The following is a 26,198-nucleotide window of genomic DNA, read 5'->3' as shown; positions in this document are numbered from 1 at the left end:
GCATCAAGAAATCTGTGCAACTCATCTCCCGCTTCTATTGGTGGCCGACTCTGGAGACGGATGTTGGGGACTTTGTGCGAGCCTGCACTATCTGTGCCCGGGATAAGACTCCTCGCCAGAAGCCCGCTGGTTTTCTTCATCCTCTGCCTGTCCCCGAACAGCCTTGGTCTCTGATTGGTATGGATTTTATTACTGATTTACCCCCTTCCCGTGGCAACACCGTTATTTGGGTGGTCGTTGATCGATTCTCCAAAATGGCACATTTCATCCCTCTTCCTGGTCTTCCTTCTGCGCCTCAGTTGGCTAAACAATTTTTTGTACACATTTTTCGTCTTCACGGGTTGCCTACGCAGATTGTCTCGGATAGAGGGGTCCAATTCGTGTCTAAATTCTGGAGGGCTCTCTGTAAACAACTCAAGATTAAATTAAATTTTTCCTCTGCATATCATCCCCAGTCCAATGGACAAGTAGAAAGAATTAACCAGATCCTGGGTGATTATTTGCGACATTTTGTTTCCTCCCGCCAGGATGACTGGGCAGATCTCCTTCCATGGGCCGAATTCTCGTATAACTTCAGGGTCTCTGAATCTTCCTCCAAATCCCCATTTTTCGTGGTGTACGGCCGTCACCCTCTTCCCCCCCTCCCTACCCCCTTGCCCTCTGGTCTGCCCGCTGTGGATGAAATTTCTCGTGACCTTTCCATTATATGGAGAGAGACCCAAAATTCTCTCTTACAGGCTTCTTCACGTATGAAGAGGTTCGCGGATAAGAAAAGAAGAGCTCCCCCCGTTTTTTCCCCTGGAGACAAGGTATGGCTCTCCGCTAAATATGTCCGCTTCCGTGTCCCTAGCTACAAGTTGGGACCACGCTATCTTGGTCCTTTCAAAATTTTGTGTCAAATTAATCCTGTCTCTTATAAACTTCTTCTTCCTCCTTCTCTTCGTATCCCTAATGCCTTTCACGTCTCTCTTCTCAAACCACTCATCCTCAACCGTTTTTCTCCCAAATCTGTTCCTCCCACTCCTGTTTCCGGCTCCTCGGACGTCTTCTCGGTCAAGGAAATTTTGGCTGCCAAAAAGGTCAGAGGGAAAAATTTTTTTTTAGTAGACTGGGAGGGTTGTGGTCCTGAAGAGAGATCCTGGGAACCTGAGGACAACATCCTTGACAAAAGTCTGCTCCTCAGGTTCTCAGGCTCCAAGAAGAGGGGGAGACCCAAGGGGGGGGGTACTGTTACGCCGAGCGCTCCGGGTCCCCGCTCCTCCCCGGAGCGCTCGCTTCACTCCCTCCGCTGCAGCGCTCCGGTCACGTCCTCTGACCCGGGGCGCTGCGATCCCGCTGCCAGCCGGGATGCGATTCGCGATGCGGGTAGCGCCCGCTCGCGATGCGCACCCCGGCTCCCCTACCTGACTCGCTCCCCGTCTGTTCTGTCCCGGCGCGCGCGGCCCCGCTCCCTAGGGCGCGCGCGCGCCGGGTCTCTGCGATTTAAAGGGCCACTGCGCCGCTGATTGGCGCAGTGGTTCCAATTAGGGTTTTCACCTGTGCACTTCCCTATATTACCTCACTTCCCTTGCACTCCCTTGCCGGATCTTGTTGCCTTAGTGCCAGTGAAAGCGTTCCTTGTGTGTTCCTTGCCTGTGTTTCCAGACCTTCTGCCGTTGCCCCTGACTACGATCCTTGCTGCCTGCCCCGACCTTCTGCTACGTCCGACCTTGCTTCTGCCTACTCCCTTGTACCGCGCCTATCTTCAGCAGCCAGAGAGGTGAGCCGTTGCTAGTGGATACGACCTGGTCACTACCGCCGCAGCAAGACCATCCCGCTTTGCGGCGGGCTCTGGTGAAAACCAGTAGTGGCTTAGAACCGGTCCACTAGCACGGTCCACGCCAATCCCTCTCTGGCACAGAGGGTCCACTACCTGCCAGCCGGCATCGTGACATTCCTGTTTGTGGCACATTAGTATATGTGAGGGGGGAAACTTTTCAAGATGGGTGGTGAACATGGCGGACATTTTGAAGTCGGCCACTTTGAATCCAACTTTTGTTTTTTCAATAGGAAGAGGGTCATGTGACACATCACACTTATTGGGAATTTCACAAGAAAAACAATGATGTGCTTGGTTTTAACTTAACTTTATTCTTTCATGAGTTATTTACAAGTTTCTGACCACTTATAAAATGTGTTCAATGTGCTGCCCATTGTGTTGGATTGTCAATGCAACCCTCTTCTCCCACTCTTCACACACTGATAGCAACACCGCAGGAGGAATGCTAGCACAGGCTTCCAGTATCCGTAGTTTCCCATTTTATTAAGGTGTATCCATATAAATGGCCCAACCTGTAGTGTCAGCCACTGGATCACTTTCATGGGGGGTGCGTGGCCTTGCCTGGCAGCATCTCCGCCACCGTAGAGTGGACTCATCAGCAGTGCTAGATGATGAGGAGGACGAGGAAGAACACAGAAAAGTAGGATCTTCCTCGTCCTCACTGTCAGATTTGTAGTCAAAGGCAAGTAAAGCATATGCCTCCGCCACCGAAAATGCCCTGCGGGCCATCGTCTTTTTTCTATGGTGGCGAGGGGGTGGGGGGGACGGTGGCATGGGGGGAGGGGGTATGTGGTGGGGGAGTGTGTAGTGTGTGTGTTTCGTGTAACTTTTGTATATAACGGTGTGTGATTATAAGTCACACACTGTTATATGAAGAAAAAAAAACCCTGTGGCCAAAAAAAGAAAAAAAAAGGGGGGGGGGGGGCAAATGTAACACCCGAACTCCTAATAGGGCCCGGGTCAGGGTGCAGAGGACCCTTGAGGACCTATTAGGGAGTGGGGTGGGGAACTTTTTTTTAACTTTTTTTTTCTTTTTTGTTTTTAACCTCCTACCTGTCCCTTTACTGTAAACTCACCCTGCACTACAGACAGTTTTTCAGCCCTGAGAGGCACAGATCTTGACAGGGGGGGGGGTCCCTGCCTCTCTCTCACAGCCCCTATAGGGCTAACATGTCTAAGGGGATAACATGTCTAGGGTCAGTTTAAGATTTCTCAGAAAAATGAATCTGGTGAATCTAACTTAACACCAATTATTATTATTTTTTTGCCACATGCGCCAGAGTGTTAACTAGAATTTGGTGTATTTTTGGGGAGTTACTCAAGTCAAGTCTGAGTTTTTTTTCCTATGGCCACCCTTAACGCCCCATCTTTTTTTAAACCTACCACTGCAGTTTTTGAGCCAAAACCAGAAGGAAGGAGCAGTATAAGTCCTTCCTTAATATTTCATATTTTCAATAAATTTCTGGCTTTGACTCAAAGACAGTAGTAGCAGTTTAAAAAGAAAAAAACTGCCAAGTGAGAACAATATCAATACAGGTGCAGTGTCATACAGATGAGAGATGTTGAAGAAAGACAATGACTGCTTTCCAAACAATACATTGTCCTGACTGGAGCTCTTAAATAAAATATGAATAGACCAAATATGTTTTCTATCATGTGTTAGAATGACCTTCTATCTCAAACAATATTTGTTATCTGGATTGTTACAGCTTAGTGACCAGTCCTTGTCTCCCCCAGCTATCAGCTCCCTCATAATGGGCAAATATGTCATGTGAAAATAGAACATGGGCTGTAATGTAGAATAATAAGCACAATGAAAAATGTTTTAGTCCACCAATTTTTTTTTTTCTTGAACATTTTAAGTCTTTCTAGGGTACTTTATAACTAATCAATAGATTGTTAAAACTGATCAATGTGCATAGTGTGGATCAGCTATTTCATAGCATGGATCAATTCAGTGCTCTGCTTTTACAGCCTGCTTGAGGCAGACTGTAACAACAGAATTACTACAGCAGGCATGGAGGCCTACTATAGACCTCTGGCTGCCAAAGTAACCGATCGGGCACCAGACAGGAGCAGCACCTGTCACTTTTTGGCCTTTTTAAATGCCACAAACGCTATTGATGTATATCTGCAGGGCTGACCTGGATCTGACCTGGATCTGCTATATCACATGATTGCCAGGATAGGAAGGCTTACGCTGCTGCTAGGCTGTATATACATTGGTCATTGAGCACTGCATATACAGTTAGCAGAAAGGCAGATTCTCCTTTTCTGCAATGCACAATCTCCATGCAGTTGCAAACTCTCTAAGGAGTTCTTGCAGAGTTATTTGCGGGATGCTCTGATGTTTATAGTCAATAAACATTATTGAAGTGGGTGAACTGCAGACTTATTTCAGATTTAGACTTCCTCATTGAAGTCAGTGGGGAACATATAGACTATATACAGACATGGACAAGTTTTGTTGATACCCTTCCATAAAAAACCCCAATGCTCCCTGAAATAACTCGAAACTGACAAACGTAATATTGAATAAAAATTTACTGAAAATTAACTGATAAAAATAAGACATTGACAATGTCTCCAAACTCATATAGATGTGTGTACATTTTTTCAGATTTAAATGCTGCAGCATTTTAGTCTTGTATGTAGGGACCCTTATTCTATACCGTAAATACATGCGCAAACTGCATGGCACTAAATTAGCACTAATATTTAACAGAAAGAGGAATAGGGACTTATTTTAAAAATCATGTGGTTTCATGTATTTGTTAGGAAAGCTACAGGCTTAAATAGGCACCGTCAGATACAAAAACTTTTGATATGTTGTAAAGCATGCAGAACCAATAGGTTTGCTTTCATTAGAAAATTTTCAGTATTTCATACTAAAAAAGCCAGTCAAACAACTGCCCCCCCCTGCCTGCTTGGACACATATTAGTCCTGCTGTGTCCATGCGTCATCACCTATGTCATGGACATATTTCCTTGATTGACAGCTGTGAGTGCAGGCCTCACTGCTGGAGGAAAAATCCTCCCACTGTCAGCTTGTGTCCCGCTACTGTCAGTGAGGACAAGCTGGGGGTTGTAGTTTAGCTAATACTAGGGGAGATGCGAGCAGACAACATACTGAGGGAGGGGGCAGAGACCTGCAGTGAGGCCACGCCCCCTCCCTTTGAGAGGAATTCAAACTAGTGAGCTAAATTAAAAGTGTAATGAAAAATTAAATAAAGGTGCTAGACACATAAAAATTAGATGTACATGGTCAGGAATAGGTACTGAGTGATATATTTCTAAAGCATTTGCATTTACAGTTTGCACTAATGCTTTACGTATGGAAGATCATATTTACCTACCTGCCTAGCAATGAACATTGCCAGTGCCGTAATAGAAAGGAGGGCTGGACAGAAAGAAAAGCCATCAATGACCCCTCTGCCCAATTACTTTGTTTTGGATTTTTAACAATTAATGTATCTCCAAACCCAAATAGTAATTTCCTCCTCCTGTTTTGCAAAGCCTCTCCAAGTAATTTAGTACATTTCAAGAGCTCTTTATGTTAAATAAGGAAGCTTGAAGGAGATGTGCTGGGGAATTGCACAGGCAATGAATATGATTCAACCTCTAATAAAGGTCAACAATCTCTAAAGCAAGAGCAAAATGCTGTCATTGTCCACAATATTTTAATGATAAATGTATGGTTTAACAAATTATTTAGGAATATAGACAAATAAAAAAATTAAAAAAAGTAATTATGAGAAAACTCCTTATTAGTCAACTGGAAGACAATTACTATCTGCAGATGTCTTGTTCGTTTTTCAAGCATTGTTTATAGATCAGAAATACAAAAATAATGATGACTTATTACAAGATCAGCTAGTCACCATCTTGTGTCATTTTCTACATCTGGCATTATGATAATACAGCTCTAAGTAAAGCTGTCATGGACAACTACACTTCTGGTCTAACACAAGTAAACAAATAATGGAAATGCTGCAGGTTTATACAAAAAATCCATTCTGGATTTCAATACCAAACAAAAGGATAGAAATGTAACAAATTGTCCTGCAATATGTTAATTTGTGCATCAGTAAACCACGTCCCGTAAAAGTGCACAGCAAAAAAAATGACAAACTGAGATGGTGCAGGAATCTGGATAGCACTATCCTGGTACCTATATCATCTCATTACTTTTGTTAATATAGTCCTCTGTATAGTCCTTTTTTTGGTTATTGCTTTATTACTTTGCATGCTGTTTGGCATTCACCGCCCATGGCATTTTAAAATACGAGTAGCTGCCTTATGCGCCTAACTAATTGGTTGGTTGCTTATTTGCACATCCAGTGCCAATTGTGCTGCTAACTGTGTCCCAGTACATAACAAGTATTTGTAACATCTGTGTTCCGGCCAGATACGCTGGCCGTAAGCGCTCTCTTGTCATGTCCCCGCTGCCGGCGGGGCTGGTATTCCCATGATGGGAGGCGAATCCCAGCCCGTCACTCACCTCCCTGGTCTTTCTGTTCCCACAACCCCAGCGCATGTGCCCCCGCCTCCTAGGGTGTGTGGGTGCTGGAGCTCTTACATTTAAAGGTCCAGTACTCATTTAATTAAGTGTTCACATTGAACCCTGTCTTTAAAGGGGTACTCCTGTGGAAAACTGTTTTTTTTTTTGTTTTTTTTTTTAAATCAACTGGTGCCAGAAAGTTAAACAGATTTGTAAATCACTTCTATTAAAAGAAATCTTAATCCTTCAAGTACTTATTAGCTGCTGAATACTACAGAGGAATTTTTTTCTTTTTGGAACACAGAGTTCTCTGCTGGCATCATGACCACAGTGCTCTCTGCTGACATATCTGTCCATTTTAGGAACTGTCCAGAGCAGCATATGTTTTCTATGGGATTTTCTCCTACTTTGGACAGTTATTAAAATGGACAGAGATGTCAGCAGAGAGCACTGAGGTCATGATGTCAGCAGAGAGCTCTGTGTTCCAAAAAGAAAATAATTTTCTCTGTAGTATTCAGCAGCTAATAAGTACTGGAAGGATTATAAAAAAAATAAAAAGTTTTCCACTGGAGTACCCCTTTAAGTATCAGATCCTCCCTTTGTTCCCTGCCAGATCTTTTTTGCCTTTGTGCCCTAGAGAAAGCTTCTGTGTTCCTGAGATCCGTGTTCCTGATCCTTGTTCCGTTACCTGACCCGGCAACTGTGCCACCTGCCCTGACCTACTGCTACCTTGACCTTGTCTTGCCAGTTTCCTTTTGTGCCATGCCACATCCCAGCAATCTGTGTGTATGATTTATGCCATGGGTAGTGACCTTGGTGCCGCCTGCCGCAGCAAGACCATCCTGCTTTGCGGCGGGCTCTGGTGTTAACCAGCAGCACCTTAGACTCTGCTCCTTGGCAAGGCTCACGTCATCATCCACACAGGTCCAGAGGATCCACCACCTGCCGTGACCCTTGCAGTAAGATCCGGCCATGGATCCTGCTGGGGTGCCTTTGCCAGATGTATCTGATCTTTCCACCGTTGTGGCTCAACAGTCACAGCAGTTAGCCAGTCAGTCGCAGCAATTGAATCAACTCTCAGCCATGGTTCAACAGCTTCATATGTCCTTGCCTTCTAAGTATGACGGAGATCCCAAGCTGTGTAGAGGCTTTGTTACACAGTTTTCTATCCATCTAGAACTCATGGCGGATCTGTTCCCGACGGAGCATGCTAAAGTGGTGTTTGTGTTCAGTCTACTGTCTGGAAAAGCTTTAGCCTGGGCTACTCCTCTCTGGGATGGTAGAGATCCAGTCTCCTGGAACCTGTCAGCCTTCCTTGCAGAATTCCGCAATGCATTTGAAGAACCTCCTCTGGAGAGATGGTTCTTCTGAACCTCTGCCAAGAGAACTCCTCCGTTGGCGACTATGCAGTCAGTTCTGCACACTTGCCTCTGAACTTGCTCTGAACGACGAGGCCTTGTGTGCTACCTTTAAAAAAAGACTTTTCTCTAGAATCATGGATGCTCTCGCTGCATGAGATTCTCCAACTAACCTGAGCGAACTTATGCATTTAGCCCCTTGAATTGATATGCATTTTGCCAAGAGGCAGGAAGAACTTCCTTTGGAAAAAGAACCTGCCCGGACACAGCGATTACCTCGCCTGGCACCCGTGTTCCAACATTCACCTCTACTGTCTACTTTGCCTCCTGCCGAAGAGACTATGGAAGTGGAACGTTTTCGCTTAACGTGCTAGGAAAGATCCAGTCAAAGCAATGAGAATTTGTGCCTATATTGTGCCAGTCCGGAGCACTTTCTCAAAGACTGTTCTATACATCCTCCGCGTCCAGGAGAACGCTCTCATCTTGGACAAGTAGGAGCAGCATCCCTAGATGTTTATATTACCTCTCCTCACTTGACCATCCCTGTTCAAGTGTTTTCCTCTGCCAAGACTTCTTTCATCGCTTCTGCAATTTTGGACTCCGGTTCCGCTGGCAACTTCATTGGTGCCTCCCAGGTCCATAAACACTGTCGTCCAGTGAGGCGTCTTATCAAGCCCTTCTACATTTCTTCTGTTAATGGACAAAATCTGAACTGTAAGGTGCAATTCCACACTGATCCCCCCTTCCACCACATTGAATTTGGAGCTTCTTCTTGCTCTTCCTTGGCTTCAACGTCATTCTCCACAACTTGACTGGAAATCTGGTGAAATCACATGCTGGGGACAATATTGCCAAGATCACTGTCCTCCTCTAAGGCCTGCTAATAAAAGAGCCGACGCTCTTTCCAGATCCTCCGATGTCGCCAAGATTGGACTCCACGCCAAGGCATAATGTTCCTCCTGTGATATCTTCTGTGCCTGTTAAACTCAGACGTAAAGTCTTGAATTGCGGACATTCTTCTTTGCCAGTTGGTCACCTTAGAACACGGAAGACTCCATGACAGAAACCTGCAAGTCCCTTACAGCCTTTGCCCATTCCAGAAACCACTTGGTCTCATGTAGTGGGGAACTTTAGGAGTTCCAAAGAAGAGGGGGGGATCAAAGGGGGGGGGGGGTGGTACTGTAGCATATGCGCTCCGGCCAGATATGCTGGCCATGAGCGCTCTCTTGTCCTGTCCCCGCTGCCGGTGGGGCTGGGATTCGCATCGAGGGAGTCACTCACCTCCCTGGTATTTCTGTTCCCACAGCCCTGGTGTGTGTGCCCCTGCCTCCTAGGGTGTGCACGTGTCGGAGCTCTTACATTTAAAGGGCCAGTCCTCATTTAATTAAGTGTTCACACCTGCACCCTGTCTTTAAGTATCAGCTCCTCCCTTTGTTCCCTGATGGATCTTTGTTGCCTTTGTGCCCTAGAGAAAGCTTCTGAGTTCCTGATATCCGTGTTCCTGATCCTTATTCCGTTACCTGACCCTGCACCTGTGCCACCTGCCCTGACCTACTGCTACCTTGACCTCATCTCGCCAGTTTCCTTTTGTGCCATGCCACATTCCAGCAACCTGTGTGAACAAGTCATGCCAGGGGTAGCGACTTCGGTGCTGGCTGCCGCAGCTAGACCGTCACGCTTTGCGGCAGGCTCTGGTGAAAGCGACACCTTAGACTCCGCTCCCTGGCATGGCTCACGTCATCATTCACAAAGGGCCCAGAGGATACACCACCTGCCGTGACCCTTACAGTATTCCTTATCTGGTTGACATCAGTTGTAACTATAATACATTTAGGCCGGAGTCACTAGGAGAAAAATGTGCTGAATGTTGGCAGATGCTAGAAACACACAGAAAAGTGCCATCTTATAGACGGCAATGCCTTTCCTTGGGGACTCAGCAGGAAGACTAGACTTGTCTATTCTTTCTGCAGAATCAGAATTTCTGCGGCAGAAACATCCGGCGCTAGCATTATGCCTTGTGAACAGTGCAGCAGAATTTTATTGAAATCAATGGCGGCAGTGGAATGTCGTGCGGAATATTCTGTGCGGACATTCCACGCAAGTTCCAGCCATGTGAACCCGGCATTACCCTGTATTTACCGTACATCATAGTGTGCATGTTTCAGGTGTTGCCCTGTTTTTTTTACATATGTATTCCTCATTTCATGTATACTTTTTATGATATGATTTTTCAAGTGACCCAGTTTTGTTTTCTTTCGGTTTATATTTCATACATGGAGTTCAAGATACAGTGCTGAGTACTTTACAGGGGCTACTTTAGCATTATCACTTGTTTACACCTTTCATGTAGTTTTGCTTGTCCTTTTGGTCAATCAACAAAGTCTATAAAACAATGGCCTTCAGTGCACACATTATATATTTAAAAAAAAATTGTAATTACATATTTTACGCATAGGAAACTGCCGACACAGCCAAATAGATATTAGTATATGGATACTTTGCAAACCTCTACCTTGTAACATGATGCCTGCTCCTTCTTTAACTGATGTCTTGCTGTGTCATGACCTTCACAAGTGGAACATTTCCATTTGGTCACAAGAGCAATAAACACAATGGGGGACATTTATCATTGTTACTTTGATAAGCGAGTTCTGTAGTAATTTTTTTAATATATTTTTTTGCTTTAGTTTTGCTTATGTGTGACTTATTTAATCTACTGTCACAGGGGGTTGATAAATTTGTGACATATGCACTTTAATATGCACTTTAATAAACCACATTGTTAAATAAAAAGCATGGCAGTTTTTATACCTAATTTACTGCAGTTTTTTTCTCTTTTCACCTATCAACATGTTAACTCAGCCTAAGGCCATGTTCATACATCATAAAAAATAAAAACATTTTTTTTTCCAAATTAACATTTTATTAAAGTTTCATAAAAGCACACTTTCAGTAACAGCATAATACAACAGATAGAACAGTGCCACAAATTTGTCCGACAAATTCTCAGGAGGGAAACCGTCCCATGAAATAAGTAAGTAGGTGTCCTTAACAATAGGTCTAATGATATGGCAGAACAACTAAAATACGTAACTAGGTAATACGGTAATATGTAGTGAGCGACTTCATGGCTTGCGGAACATAAAAACAGGCAATAGAGGAGAAAAACAGAGTGAGAGATATAAAGATAGAGGGGATAACAAGGGGAAAAAAGGGAGGCAAGGAGGGGGAGGAAGGAGGAGAAGAGGACGAGAGGAGAAAGGGGGGTGAGGAAAGAAGAGGGAGAGGGCATAGGTCAAGAGAAAGCACTATAATTACAGTGCTGTGCGAACAGCATCAGTGACACCGGGTGATCTGAGCAGTAACCTCACTACCTGAAAGATCACATGGCAAGAACAATGAGAGATTAATCTCCCAGGTGAAGAGTTTCAAAATCGTTAGCTGATATAAACTCCGACCATGGTCGCCAGGCGGCAAAGAATCTGTCAATTTGGTTGCGGGAATCAGCAAGTAACTCTTCCATTCTATATAGATGGGAGACCTCCCAAAGCCAGGACGAAACCGACGGAGGTGTCGACGATTTCCATGATCTGGGTATTACCGTTCTGGCCACTAACAACAAGAAGTGTATCAAACGAGCGTGCGTCCGTGGAGTGTTGTTTGGGAGCATAGATAAGAGCGTTGGTTTAGGTGACTTGGGGAGTTGGACCGAGGACAGACGGAATATAACATCAAGAACCCGGGACCAGAACACAGCCTTAGACGTTGCAACCAGGTCCTCCACAGTGCCAGCACACATCCACGACATTCGGATAGCAGCGAGCCAGTAGGGAGGGGATTCGGTACCATCTTGATATGATTTTATAATTTGTTTCATGTGCCTTACAAGAGGTGGAGGACCTGTGGCACCAAGAGAAGGCCTAGCTCCACTCCCTTTCTGAGATGGAGCAGCCCAGTTCCTTTTCCCATGCCAGACAGAACGATGGAAGGCCTGATGAATGTGTGTCTAAGAGGGAGTATAATGTACTGATAGGTTTGCCCACCGCGGCCGTGGAGGAACAAAGGCGTTCAAAGGGCATCAATTGTCTATGAAGGACCAGGCGCTCCTTATTGGCTTCATAGAAGTGCGATAGTTGGGCATACTGGAATGCGTAGTTGTGGGGTTGGGAGGGCTCACTTGTTAGCTCCGTTAGGGGTTTCAACTTGTCAGAAGTCAGTATGTCCCTGAAGGTGGGTGCACTGTCTTTCAGGAATGAAAGGAATGTCATTGCTCGGAGCACCGGAGGGAAGTCTGGGTTTCCAAAAAGGAGGGTGAGCAGGCCGGAGGGAGAGAGGATCGATTTACATGCCAGGTATGTGTGATACATTTTGATAGTGGAGGCTAGTACTGGGGGAACGTCAGGTACCGGGTTCCTGGGCAGGGATCCTTTCAGTAACCACAAGACGGATTTAAGATCCAGATCCGTGGGGCGAGATTCTAGTGATACCCACTGCCTTAACATTCTATGGTGAAATCCATCTAAGATCCTATTAAGTGCCATGGCTAGATAGTTAGCAGTAAGGTCAGCAAGTGCTAAACCTCCGTCGGTTTTCTGTCTGATTAAGATCTTTTTGGCCAGTCTCGGGTGCCTGCCCGCCCAGACGAAGCCAGTTTGGACCGCAGAGACCTCCCCAAAGAAGGAACGAGGTAGGAATACTGGCAAGCAGGAGAAGAGATAGAGTAAGCGACGGAGCACATTCATCTTGAATATATTTATACGTCCCAACCATGAGAAGTCTCTGCGTTCCCACATGGCCAGGTCTGAGCATAGCATCTGAAGAAGAGGGGGGAAATTAAGGCGGTATGTGTCTGCTAGGTTATTGGGGACCTGGACACCTAGGTATTTCAACGACTGCCATTGAAAAGGGTAAGAGGCTTTGAGGGATTGGAGAAGTCCGGCTGGCACTAGTATAGGTAAGGCCTCACATTTGGATGCGTTAAGTTTATAGTTACTGTAACTCGAAAAAGAGCGCACAGTAGCCATAAGGGAAGGCAGATTTGTTAGTGGAGAGGGACAGGAGAATTTCATCCGCAAAGGCTGAGCATTTATAATGGCACAACGGCAGTGGCAGCCCCCTTATGTTGGGGTTGCGTCTGATATCCACCAACAGGTGTTCCATGCAGAGGACGTATAAGAGCGGGGACAGGGGACATCCCTGCTGCGTGCCATTACGGATGAGGAATGGAGCGGTCAGTTGTCCATTGATGCGGATTCTAGCCTGTGGGGACGAGTATAGTGTCATGATCCTCTCCATCATGGTTTGTCCCAGTCCAATCTGAGCGAGTGTGGCCTCAAGGAAGTCCCAATCCACCCGATCAAATGCCTTTTCCGCGTCCAATGATAGGAGCAGAAGGGGGGTTTTAAGGCGATGAGCACAATGAATCGAGGATAAAGCCCTCAGGGTGTTATCCCGCACCTCTCTGCCCCGGACTAAGCCCACCCGATCGGGATGGATAAGGGAGTCCAGATGTTCTGCTAGCCTATTGGCCCGCAATTTAGCAAATAATTTAGCGTCTACATTAATTAATGATATCAGGCGGTAGCTCGGACAGAGCAGGGGATCTTTCCCTTCTTTGGGGATTACTGACACAAAGGCTTGCAAGAAGGAGGGGGGGAGGTGGGATCCCGGAGAGACTGCATTAAATGTCTGGAGGAGGAGCCGACAACTCTGATTTAAGGGTCTTATAGAATTTTGCCGTGTATCCATCTGGGCCCGGGCTCTTGCCTGACGGTAAAGATGAGATCACGGAGTCTAATAGTTTCCTGGGGAAGGCAGGGTAGAGCAGTGGCAGACAGGTATTGTTGGAGGGATGGCATGTCAGTCGTGGTGGAGGAGAGTGCTGTTGGTTTGGGCAGGTTGTAGAGGTCTGTATTAAATTTGTGGAAGGCGGCAAGAATGTCCCGAGTAAGATGGGAGGTGGCATTCGAAGTCGTGCAAATTTCGGGGATAAACGTAGAGGACCTCTTGTCCCTGAGTCCAGAGGCCAATAAGCGACCAGATTAGTTACCCCATTCATAGTAGAGTTTCCCCGTGATCTGCCTGAAATAGCGGTGGAACAGCCATATTTTATTTACGGCGTTTTTTCAGCCAATTTTTTGGGGGTTGAAAAACTGTTCAGTGGTTATGGTTAGCTGAGCAATTCTTCCTGATTATTTTACCAATTGATGGGGATCTCAGCACCCAGACCTTGACTGATGAAAACTTTTGATATGTGTCTATGACATGAACATTTTTTTTTGTTAATGACAATAACACTTTATCTTCCCTTGTGCCCGGGCTGCAAAAACAAACAAACTTTAGCTCACCTTCCTACGTTCCCACATTGCGCCGATAACGACGTACTGGTCATCCGGCACTGCTCTGCTCCATGCTTCTTAGGCTCGAAAAGTCACACTGCAGTCAGCGTATCGCCAACTGCATCGATGTCCCACCTCGTCGAGTGATAGGCTGAGCGCACTGTCATGTAAGGAGCTTGGGCCCCGCCTTCTCCCTACTGCCCGGGCACCTTTCATGACAGTGCACTCTCACCAGCCTAGGCAGGACATTGCTGCGGCCGGTGATACACTGACCACAGTGTGACATTCCGAGCCTAAGAAGCAGGGAGCCAAGCAGCGCCGGAGGACCGGGCCACCAATATTAGCACAATGGGGGAACAGAGGAAGGTGAGGTAAAGTTTTTTTTTTTTAGTTTTTGCTGCCCGTGCACAAGGGAAGGTAATAGTTTTGTGCTGCATTTCTCCTTTAAGGCTATGTTCATATCAGCATTAGGAGCCTGGTTAAGGAACGCTGTTCCCCAAATCCATCATAATGATGGAACTTAGCCAAGATCCTATGTGTCAGATAGTTTTGTTCCCTGAAATCATGCACAATAACGGAACCCCGACGGACCCCATTCAAAGTGTATGGAACCTGTCGGGATCTGTTGGTGTCCAATGTCACTCTATCCTGGCCCCATTATCAGTGCATGTAACAGAACTCCACAACTCTGGTGTGAACATAGCCTAAAGATGTGATATATTTGTTTGCTAAGGAGAACGTTATGCTTTGTTTTTATACATGAGGCCTTAAAGGGGTACTCCGCCCCTAGACATCTTATCCCCTATCCAAGGAATAGGGCATAAGATGTCCGATCGCCTCGGTCCCGCTGCTGGGGATCCCCGGGATCCCCGCTGCGGCACCCCGCTATCATTACAGCAGAGAGCGAGCGTAATAACGGGCAATACAGGGCAGTTCCGCCCCTTTCAATACAAGTCTACGGGAGGGGGCGTGGCGGTCGTCACGCCCCCTGCCATAGACTTGCATTAAGGGAACGGGCCGTGATATCACGAGGGGCGGAGCCATGATGTTACGCTGCTCCGTTCCCTGTATCGCCCTTCATTTCGCACAGAGTAAACACGCTCTGTGCTGTAATGATAGCGGGGTGCCCCAGCGGGGATCCCGGGGGTTCCCCAGCAGTGGGACCCCGGCGATGTGACATCTTATCCCCTATCCTTTGGATAGGGGATAAGATGTCTAGGGGCGGAGTACCCCTTTAAATGTGTCATGACCTTCACAAGTGGAACATTTCCATTTGGTCACAAGAGCAATAAACACAATGGGGGACATTTATCATTGTTACTTTGATAAGCAAGTTCTGTAGTCATTTTTTATATATTTTTTTGCTTTAGTTTTGCTAATGTGTGACATATTTAACATACTGTCACAGGGGGTTGATAAATTTGGCTCACATAAGCAAAAACCAATAAATCACTTTTAAATACCATTTTTTTTGGCACACATAAGCAAAAACCAATAAATTACTTTTGTTTATTTTTTAAAAAAATTACCACTTTTTCCCTCTAAATGTACTAACCCATTTTTTTCTTCTTTTAAACGTATTTTAAACATGTTGTGTTTTAAAAAAAAATGACTATACAGGCTTAGTAGTGGAAGCTGTCTTATAGACGGAGTCCATTACTAAGCTGGGGCTTAGCGTTAGCCCAAAACCAGCTAGCGCTAACCCCCCATTATTATCCTGGTACCCACCGCCACAGGGGTCCCTAGAAGAGACGGTACCAACAGGCCTGGAGCATCAAAAATGGTGCCCCTGGGCCTAGGTTGTAACAGGCTGGCATTATTTAGGCTGGCTGGGGAGGGCCAGTAACAATGGTCCTTGCCCACCCTGTCAACATCAGGCTGTTGCTACTTGGTTGGTATCTGGTTGAGAAAGAAAATAGGGGGAACCCCACACGTTTTTTTTTCCATAAATAATTAAATATAAAACAAACGCATAGGGTTCCCTTTATTTTCATTCTCAGCCAGATACCAACCAAGCAGCAACAGCCTGACACTACCAGGGTTGGCAAGGACCATTGTTACTGGCCCTTCCCAGCCTAAATGATGCCAGGCTGTTACCGCTTAGGCCCAGGAGTGCCATTTTTAACGCTCTGGGACTGTTGGTACCAGCTCTTCATGGCACCCCTGTGGCGGTGGGTACCGGGGTAATAATTGGGGGTTAGCACTAGCTTTTTTGTGGCTAACGTTAATCCCCGGCTTAGTAATGAACTCCATCTATAAGACAGCTTTCCCTACTAAGCCTGTAAAGTAAATGAAAATAAAAAACACAATATGTTTAATAAAACTTTTATTAAAAATACTCCCCCACAAGCCCTCGTTAACCATTTTATTAACATGAAACAAAAAAAAGCTGGTCATCAATGTAGTCCACTGAATCCGAAGTAGTCCACAGGATATATGGATCTGAAAAACATGGAAAATAGAACATTTATTTTCACCTGCTCGCACATCTCCCGCCCGCGTCGCTACTACTGTTCTCACTGTAAGTGTATGCTGGGAGTTGAAGTCATTGGACGCGGGCTGGTGGGAGATGTGCAGGAGGGTGACCAGAAAGCCAGAGAAGCTTGTACCTGCTTGCACATATCCTGCCACCCCCACCACACAACTACAACTCCCAGCATGCCCTTGCAGTAAGTACATGCTGGGAGTTGTAGTCGTGTAGCATGGACGGGAGATGTGCGGGCGGGTGACAAGCTTGTCACCTGCACATGCCGCAGGAATGCAACTTACTTACAGTAAGGACATGCTGGGAGTTGTAGTTGTGTGACACAGGCAGGCGGGATACTGCAAGGGCATGCTGGGAGTTGTAGTCGTGTGACAAGGCGGATGGCAAGCACATCTTCCGGCCCAGGACTACAACTCTGAGCATGTCCTTACTGCAAGGGCATGCTGGGAGTTGTAGTCGTGCAGCAGGGGCAGCTGACAAGCTTGTCACCACCCCCACAGGACTACAACTCCCAGCATGTCCTTACTGCAAGAGCATTCTGGGAGTTGTAGTTGTGCATGGGGGCAGGTGACAAGCAAATCTCCTGCTGCCGCCTCAGGACAGTTACCAACATGTCCTTACTGCAAGAGCATGCTGGGAGTTGTAGTCGTGCGATGGAGATGCGGGCTGGTGGCCAGGGAGTGGAGATGCACAAAAAGTTGCACAAAAGTCGCAGTTGTGACTTTTCGTGCAACTTTTTAGAAATTGCTTTGAAAGGCAAGTTTGTAAGCCAGGTCTGGCCTGGCTTACACTTGTAACTTTTTGAAGGGGTTTTGCGACTTTTATTTGCTTACGTGCGACCTTCGCAATGATAAATTCCCGAACACTGCAAAGTGAAAATTGAAAATTGCTTAGGTAGGGCTGATTAGTATTTTTTTGCTTACCCACAAAAGTCGCACAACAAGAATTGCTTAGGCGTACGTGCGACTTTTAGTGCGACTTATGTAAGCAAAAAAAAAAAAACGCCTAAATCCCTTGATAAGTTTCCCTTAATAAGAAGTTATTCTTGAGAATATTTGTTGTACAGCTGTAAGTGTATGGTGATGTTATGTCAAACCTGCTTATGGATTTTGTTTTTAATTTACAGGATCCTTTATTGTGTCTATCCCAGTGACCATTTACAATAAGCTCATTGAAGGCTATTGGTTTGGACCACAGATATATTGCATAGAATCTTTCCCATCTGTTTCCCATGAAAAGGCTTTCATCCTTTACAACTTTCTAGTGGTGTACCTCCTTCCATTGCTCACTATTTGTATCTGTTACTCTGCCATGGTCTATCAGATGGGACGGCCCTCTGTGGAGCCAGCTGATAACAGCTACCAGGTAAAATTCTGAAAATGCTGCAAGACATTGTAATATGTGAACTGTCTTAGGGTGGGTTCACACTACGTTTTCTCCCATACGGGAGCGCATACGGCAGGGGGGAGCTAAAAGCTTGCGCTCCCGTATGTCACCGTATGCGCTCCCGTATGTCATTCATTTCAATGAGCCGACCGGAGTGAAACGTTCGGTCCGGTCGGCTCATTTTTGCGCCGTATGCGCTTTTACAACCGGACCTAAAACTGTGGTCAACGTTTCACTCCGGCCGGCTCATTGAAATGAATGACATACGGGAGCGCATACGGTGACATACGGGAGCGCGAGCTTTTAGCTCCCCCCTGCCGTATGCGCTCCCGTATGGGAGAAAACGTAGTGTGAACCCAGCCTTATAAATATTTAACTGTTATGTTATTTAAGAGCTTATCATAAGCAAAACGCTTAGTGAAAAGGAGTTAGTAATACATTTCTTCCTATATAAGGCCAATTTTATTTCCTGGGGCACCATGGAAGGGTTAGGCTAGGTTCAGACTACGGAATCTCCGGGCAGAAAATTTCCGCCCGGAGATTCTGAGTGCGGCCAGCGCTGGCTGAATCAGTCGGCGCTAGGACCGCGCGGACACTGCAGTCTCCAATAGACTGCAATGTGTTCCGCGCAGATTTCGCCTGAAGAAAGAGCAACGCCTTTCTTCAGGCAGAAATTTCCAAGCAGATTTTCCATTCACAAATTCCGCTTCACAAATTCCGAAGTGTGAATTCACTACACCATTCATTACATTCACTACACTATACATTTTAGCAAGCGGAATTTCTGCCTGCAATTTCAAAGCAGAATTGCAGACGGAAATTCCGTAGTCTGAACCTAGCCTAAGTGAATAAGATTTCCTGATGCATGCAACAGAGGATAAGGCAGCTACTATTACAAATATCCAATGTAAAATTAAGCTATGAATGTTAAAGTGGACCGATCAGCAGAAAACCATGGATGTATAGAATGGATAGATAGGGCTATTCATTATGATTCTGGGGGGCATACCTTTTTATTTCAATAGTGCTCAACAGCATGGAGATACACACATGGACAAAATTGTTTGTACCCTTTCGTTAAAGACCGAAATACCCACGATGCTCCCTGAAATACCTTAAAACGGACAAAAGTAATAATGGATAAAAATCAGACATTGCTTTTGAATTGTGGTTCAACAGAATCATTTAAAAATAATAATAATAAAATTTCCTGGACAAAAATGATGGTTCCCTGAACTCAATATTTTGGTGCACAACTTTTTGAGGCAGTCAATACAATGATTACTGTAAGGATCAGTTTCCACTTGGTTTTTTTCCTGGCAGTTTTTGGATATCTGCCACTGCAGTTTTTGAGCCAAACCCAGAAATGTATTCAAAAGGAATAGGAAATATAAAGAAAGGACTTGTACTTCTCCTCCCTTATGGATCCACTTCTGACTTTGGCTCAAAAACTGCAGTGGCAGAAATCCAAAAACTGCCAGGAAAAAAAAAAACAAGTGGAAACTTAGCCTAAGGCTAGGTTCAGACTACGGAATCTCCGGGCAGAAAATTTCCGCCCGGAGATTCCGAGTGCAGCCAGCGCTTACTGAATCAGTCGGCGTTAGGACTGCGCGGACACTGCAGTCTCCAATAGACTCCAATGTGTTCCGCGTGGATTTCTGCCTGAAGAAAGAGCAACGCCTTTCTTCAGGTGGAAATTTCGAAGCGGATTTTCCATTCACAAATTCCGCTTCACAAATTCCAAAGTGTGAATTTGTGAACAGAAAACCATTCAATACACTATACATTTAGCAAGCGGAATTTCCGCCTACAATTTCAAAGAGGAATTGCAGGCGGAAATTCCGTAGTCTGAACCTAGCATAATGCTCACTTGTCTGCAGATATCTTGGCCCACTCAATATAAGCAAACTGCTCCAGCTGTCTCAGGTGTAAGGCTATGTTCACACGGCAGAATTTCCACATTGAAATCCACATGGAAATTATGCAAGTTTTTTAAGCCAATTCACTTTAACTCCTTCATGACCCAGCAATTTTTTTTGGCTTACGTTTTTTTTTTTTTTTTTGCTCCTTACATAGTTGTATTGTGGGGTAAGTTGTACTTTTATTTGGCATACTTTATTTTATCATATAATGTATTACGGAGCCAGAAAAAAAATATATGTAAGGCAAAATTGAAATAAATATGGAATAGAGCAATTTTGAGAGGCAATTATTTTTTCAGGGTTCACAATATGGTAAATCTGACATGCTATTTTTATTTTATTGGTCAGTACAAATTCAATAATGCCAAATTTGGGTAATTTTTGTTTCTCCTAAGGTAAAAAAAAAATAAATCCAAACGCCAAAATTGCAGATTTTTGGTCACACTGAAAACTTAAAAAAGAAAAAAAAAGTTTGTTCGATGCCATGTTCTGACCCCAAAAACTGTTTTGTTTTTCCACCTACGGAGCTATGTCAGGGTTAAATTTTTTGCCCCACGAGCTGTAGTTTTTAATGCGTATATGTGACTTTTTGATCACTTTTTATTACTTTTTTTCTGGGATGTGATGTGACCAAAAATCAGCAATCAGGAACAACATAATTTAATAATTCGGACAAGTATGCACGTGGCGATACCATATATGTTTATTTCATTTTTTTTTACATTGTTTTATTTGAAACATGGGAAAAGAGAGGTGATATGAACTTTTATTAGGGGGATGATTTTTTTTATATTTAACCCCTTAACCCCTTAAGGACCCAGCCCAAATATATCTTAAGGACCCGGCCATTTTTTGAACATCTGAACACTGTCACTTTAAACATTAATAATTCTGGAATGCTTTTACCTTTCATTCTGATTCCGAGATTGTTTTTTCGTGACATATTCTACTTTATGTTAGTGGTAAAATTTTGTCGATACTTGCATCATTTCTTGGTGAAAAATTCCAAAATTTGATGAAAAAATGGAAAATTTTGCATTTTTTTTAACTTTGAAGCTCTCTGCTTGTAAGGAAAATGGATATTCCAAATAAATTATACATTGATTCACATATACAATATGTCTACTTTATGTTTGCATCATAAAATTGATGAGTTTTTACTTTTGGAAGACATCAGAGGGCTTCAAAGTTCAGCAGCAATTTTCCAATTTTTCACAAAATTTTCAAAATCGGAATTTTTCAGGGACCAGTTCAGTTTTGAAGTGGATTTGAAGGGCCTTCATATTAGAAATACCCCACAAATGACCCCATTATAAAAACTGCACCCCTCAAAGTATTCAAAATGACATTCAGTAAGTGTGTTAACCCTTTAGGTGTTTCACAGGAATAGCAGCAAAGTGAAGGAGAAAATTCAAAATCTTCATTTTTTACACTCGCATGTTCTTGTAGACCCAGTTTTTGAATTTTTACAAGGGGTAATAGATGAAAAATCCCCCCAAAATTTGTAACCCAATTTCTCTCGAGTAAGGAAATACCTCATATGTGTATGTCAAGTGTTCGGCGGGTGCACTAGAGGGCTCAGAAGGGAAGGAGCGACAATAGGATTTTGGAGAGGGAATTTTGCTGAAATGGTTTTTGGGGGGCATGTCACATTTAGGAAGCCCCTATGGTGCCAGAACAGCAGAAAACCCCAACATGGCATACCATTTTGGAAACTAGACCCCTCAAGGCACGTAACAAGGGGTCCAGTGAGCCTTAACACCCCACAGGTGTTTGACGACTTTTCGTTAAAGTCGGATGTGTAAATGAAAAAAAAAATGTTTTCACTAAAGTGCAGTTTTTCCCCCAAATTTACCATTTTTACAAAGGGTAATGGGAGAAAATGCCCCCCCAAATTTGTAACCCCATCTCTTCTGAGTATGGAAATACCCCATGTTAGGATGTAAAATGCTTTGCGGGCAAACTACAATGCTCAGAAGAGAAGGAGTCACATTTGGCTTTTTGAAAGCAACTTTTGCTGAAATGGTTTTTTGGGGGCATGTCGCATTTAGGAAGCCCCTGTGGTGCCAGAACAGCAAAAAATACCCACATGGCATACTATTTTGGAAACTACACCCCTCAAGGAACGTAACAAGGGGTCCGCTGAGCCTTAACACCCCACAGGTGTTTGACGACTTTTCGTTAAAGTTGGATGTGTAAATGAAAAAAATGTTTTTTTTTACTAAAATGCAGTTTTTCCCCAAAATTTTACATTTTTACAAGGGGTAATAGGAGAAAATGACCCCCAAAATGTGTAACCCCATTTCTTCTGAGTATGGAAATACCCCATGTTAGGACGTAAAATGCTCTGCTGGCGAACTACAATGCTCAGAAGAGGAGGAGCGCCATTGAGCTTTTGGAAAGAGAATTAGTTTGGAATGGTAGTCAGGGGCCATGTGCGTTTACAAAGCCCCCCGTGGTGCCAGAACAGTGGAACCCCCCACATGTGACCCCATTTTGGAAACTACACCCCTCACAGAATTTAATAAGGGGTGCAGTGAGTATTTACACCCCACAGAACTTTGGAACAGTGGGCTGTGCAAATGAAAAAGTTTATTTTTCATTTTTACGGACCACTGTTCCAAAAATCTGTCAGACATCTGTGGGGCGTAAATTCTCAATGTACCCCTTATTACATTACGTGAGGGGTGTAGTTTCCAAAATGGGGTCACATGTGTCGGGGGTCCTTTGTTCTGGCACTATGGGGGCTTTGTAAACACATGTGGCCTTCAATTCCGGACAAATTTTCTCTACAAAATCCCAATGGCGCTCCTTCTCTTCTGAGCATTGTAGTTCGCCCGCAGAGCACTTTAAATTTACATATGGGGTATGTTCTTACTCAGAAGAGATGGGTTTACAAATTTGGGGGGGCTTTTTTCCTATTTCCCGATGTGAAAATGAAAAATTTAGGGTAACACCAGCATTTTAGTGAAAAAATATAATTTTTTTCATTTTCCCATCCAACTTTAATGAAAATTCGTCAAACACCTGTGGGGTGTTCAGGCTCACTATACCCCTTGTCACGTTCGGTGAGGGGTGTAGTTTCCAAAATGGGGTCACATGTGGGTATTTTTTTTTTTTTGCGTTTGTCAGAACCGCTGTAAAATCAGCCACCCCTGTGCAAATCACCAATTTAGGCCTCAAATGTACATGGTGCACTCTCACTCCTGAACCTTGTTGTGTGCCCGCAGAGCATTTTACGCCCACATCTGGGGTATTTCTGTACTCAGGAGAAATTGCGTTACAAATTTTTTCCTTTTACCGCTTGTGGAAATAAAAAGTATGGGGCAACACCAGCATGTTAGTGTAAAAAAATAAAAAAAATTTACACTAACAGGCTGGTGTAGCCCCCAACTTTTCCTTTTCACAAGCGGTAAAAGGAAAAAAAGCCCCCCAAAATTTGTAGTGTAATTTCTCCCGAGTACGGAAATACCCCATATGTGGCCCTAAACTGTTGCCTTGAAATACGACAGGGCTCCGAAGTAAGAGAGCACCATGCGCATTTGAGGACTAAATTAGGGATTGCATAGGGGTGGACATAGGGGTATTCTACGCCAGTGATTCCCAAACAGGGTGCCTCCAGCTGTTGCTAAACTCCCAGCATGCCTGGACAGTCAGTGGCTGTCCAGAAATGCTGGGAGTTGTTGTTTTGCAACAGCTGGAGGCTCCGTTTTGGAAACCCTGCCGTACAAGACGTTTTAAATTGTTTATTGGGGGGGGGGGGGGCAGTGTAAGGGGGTGTATATGTAGTGTTTTACCCTTTATTAGGTGTTAGTGTAGTGTAGTGTTTTTAGGGTACAGTCACACTGGCGGGTTACGGTGAATTTCCCGCTAGGAGTTTGCACTGCGGCAAAGAATTTGCCGCAGCCCAAACTTGAAGCAGGAAATTTACTGTAAACCCGCCTATGTGAATGTACCCTGTACGTTCACAAGGGGGGGCAAACCTCCAGCTGTTTCAAAACTACAACTCCCAGCATGTACTGACAGACCGTGCATGCTGGGAGTTGTAGTTTTGCAACAGCTGGAGGCACACTGGTTGGAAAACCTTCAGTTAGGTTCTGTTACCTAACTCAATATTTTCCAACCAGTGTGCCTCCAGCTGTTGCAAAACTACAACTCCCAGCATGTACTAATCACCGAAGGGCATGCTGGGAGATGTAGTTATGCAATAGCTGGAGGTACCCAACTACAACTCCCAGCATGCCGAGACAGCTGTTTGCTTTCTGGGCATGCTGGGAATTGCAGTTTTGCAACATCTGGAGAGCTACAGTTTTTAGACCACTGCACAGTGATCTCCAAACTGTGGACCTCCAGATGTTGCAAAACTACAACTCCCAGCATGTCCAGACAACAAACAGCTATGTGGGCATGCTAGGAGTTGTAGTTTTGCAACATCTGGAGGGATATAGTTTAGAGACCACTGTATAGTGGTCTCAAACTGCAGCCCTCCAGCTGTTGCAAAACTACATATTCCAGCATGCCCAAACAGCTGTCTGGGCATGCTGGGAGTTGTAGTTTTGCAACATCTGGAGGGCTATAGTTAGAGACCATGGTCTCAGACTGTAGCCCTCCAGATCTACTTACCGGCTTCCGTAGGATCCCGGCAGCCGTCCTCTTCAGACGCACGTGACGCCGCCCGCCGATCAACGTCGCCGCAGCCTCCGGACGGGTAAGTGGACGTCGGCGCCCGGTCCCCTTCGGTTCCCCGTTCTGCCCCGCCTATTGTGGGAGGGCAGGACGGGGAAAACGAAAGTTAACCCCCCCGCCCCCGGTCTGCTATTTGGTCGTCGCCTCTGACGATCAATAGCAGACCAATAGCAGGGATAGGAGGGGTGGCAACCCTGCCACCTTACTCCTATGCCTACAGGGGGATCGTGGGTGTCTTAGACAACCGCGATCCCCCTTCTATTCCGGGTCACCGGGTCACAATAGACCCGTATGACCCGGAATCGGCGCAAATCGCAAGTGTGAATTCACTTGCGATTTGCGCCGATCGCCGACGGGGGGGGGTCTGATGACCCCCCTGGGCATTTGCACGGGGTGCCTGCTGATTGATATCAGCAGTCACCCCGGCCCGGTCCCCGCCCGGCGCGCGGCGGGGACCGAAATTCCCACGGGCGTATGGATACGCCCTGGGTCCTTAAGTACCAGGAAGTCAAGGCGTATCCATACGCCCTAGGTCCTTAAGTGGTTAATCACCAAGGATGTATATTTATGTCCTAGGCCAGCTCCCATGATATAACGCGGGGTCACGTGGTGACCCCGTGTCATATCGGGTCGGTCCCAGCATGTAACTGAAGCCAGGACCCAGGGCTAATAGCACGCCGCATCCAAAACAAAAGTAAAAGCTTCCCGGCAGCTCAGTGGGACTGATCGGGACCACCGCAGTGAAAATGCGGTGTCCCGATCAGCTAGGATGTGAGCGGAGGTCCTCTTACCTTCCTCCGGCATGTCCGATCGGCGATCGATTGCTTCAAGCCTGAGATGCAGGCTTGAGCAATTGACTGCCGATAACACTGATCAATGCAAAGCTATCAGTGTAAAAGATCAGTGTGTGCAGTGTTATAGCCCCCTATGGGAGCTATAACACTGCAAAAAAAAAAAGTGTGAAAAAAAGTTAATAAATGTGATTTAACCCCTTCCCTATTAAAAGTCCAAATCACTGCCCTTTTCCCATCAAAAAAAACATGTAAATAAAAATAAATATTAACATATGTGGTATCGCCGCGTGCGTAAATGTCCAAACTATAAAAACATATCATTAATTAAGCAGCACGGTCAATGGCGGACGCGCAAGAGAATTCCAAAGTCCAAAATTACGTATTTTTGGTCACTTTTTATATCATGAAAAAATGAATAAAAAGCAATCCAAAAGTCTGATCAATACAAATTCTTTCCCAACAACCCATCTGAAGCCCATGATTAACTTGCGGAGCTGCAAATGGATCCACTAGACCCCAGGGATTACTGGCACTTAATGTTTAAATACCGTGATCACTATTGATCACAGCATTTAACCATTTCAGTGACTGACATCGGAGCCAGCTCCGACGTCTGTCATTATCGGCAGATGTCAGCTGCTGATAGCAGTGGGGATCTGCCAGTTATGACGTGGAACTGACCCGCGGGCCCGCGTCATATTCCCCTCCCCTTCTCCACCCGACACATGACGTACCGGTATATCATAGGTTGGGAGGGGGTTAATGATATTTCCCACTAAATTAGCAGAATTTTCGCTGCGGGTGTTCTGCAACTGATTATCCGCATTCCGCAAGAATATAAGTTGTCCTATATTTTTTGCGCAATTCAGCTGCAGAAGCTCATTGAAGTTGATAGCACTTTTCTTGCTG

At 45.1% G+C, this 26,198-nt stretch overlaps 1 protein-coding gene across 2 annotated transcripts in view; it reads left to right on the top strand.

Moving 5' to 3' along the window:
* The window catches only part of KISS1R (KISS1 receptor), a 211,615-nt gene that overhangs the window by 170,538 nt on the left and 14,879 nt on the right, over positions 1-26,198 (top strand). For both annotated transcript variants that reach the window (XM_056517905.1, XM_056517899.1), the window contains one exon: positions 17,628-17,866. In XM_056517905.1, the coding sequence (XP_056373880.1) occupies positions 17,628-17,866 (239 nt within the window). The remainder of the gene's footprint in view (positions 1-17,627; positions 17,867-26,198) is intronic.

The sequence above is a fragment of the Hyla sarda genome, chromosome 1, assembly GCF_029499605.1.
Source record: "Hyla sarda isolate aHylSar1 chromosome 1, aHylSar1.hap1, whole genome shotgun sequence".
Classification (NCBI taxonomy): domain Eukaryota; kingdom Metazoa; phylum Chordata; class Amphibia; order Anura; family Hylidae; genus Hyla; species Hyla sarda.
This window is presented reverse-complemented; position numbering and strand designations above follow the sequence as displayed.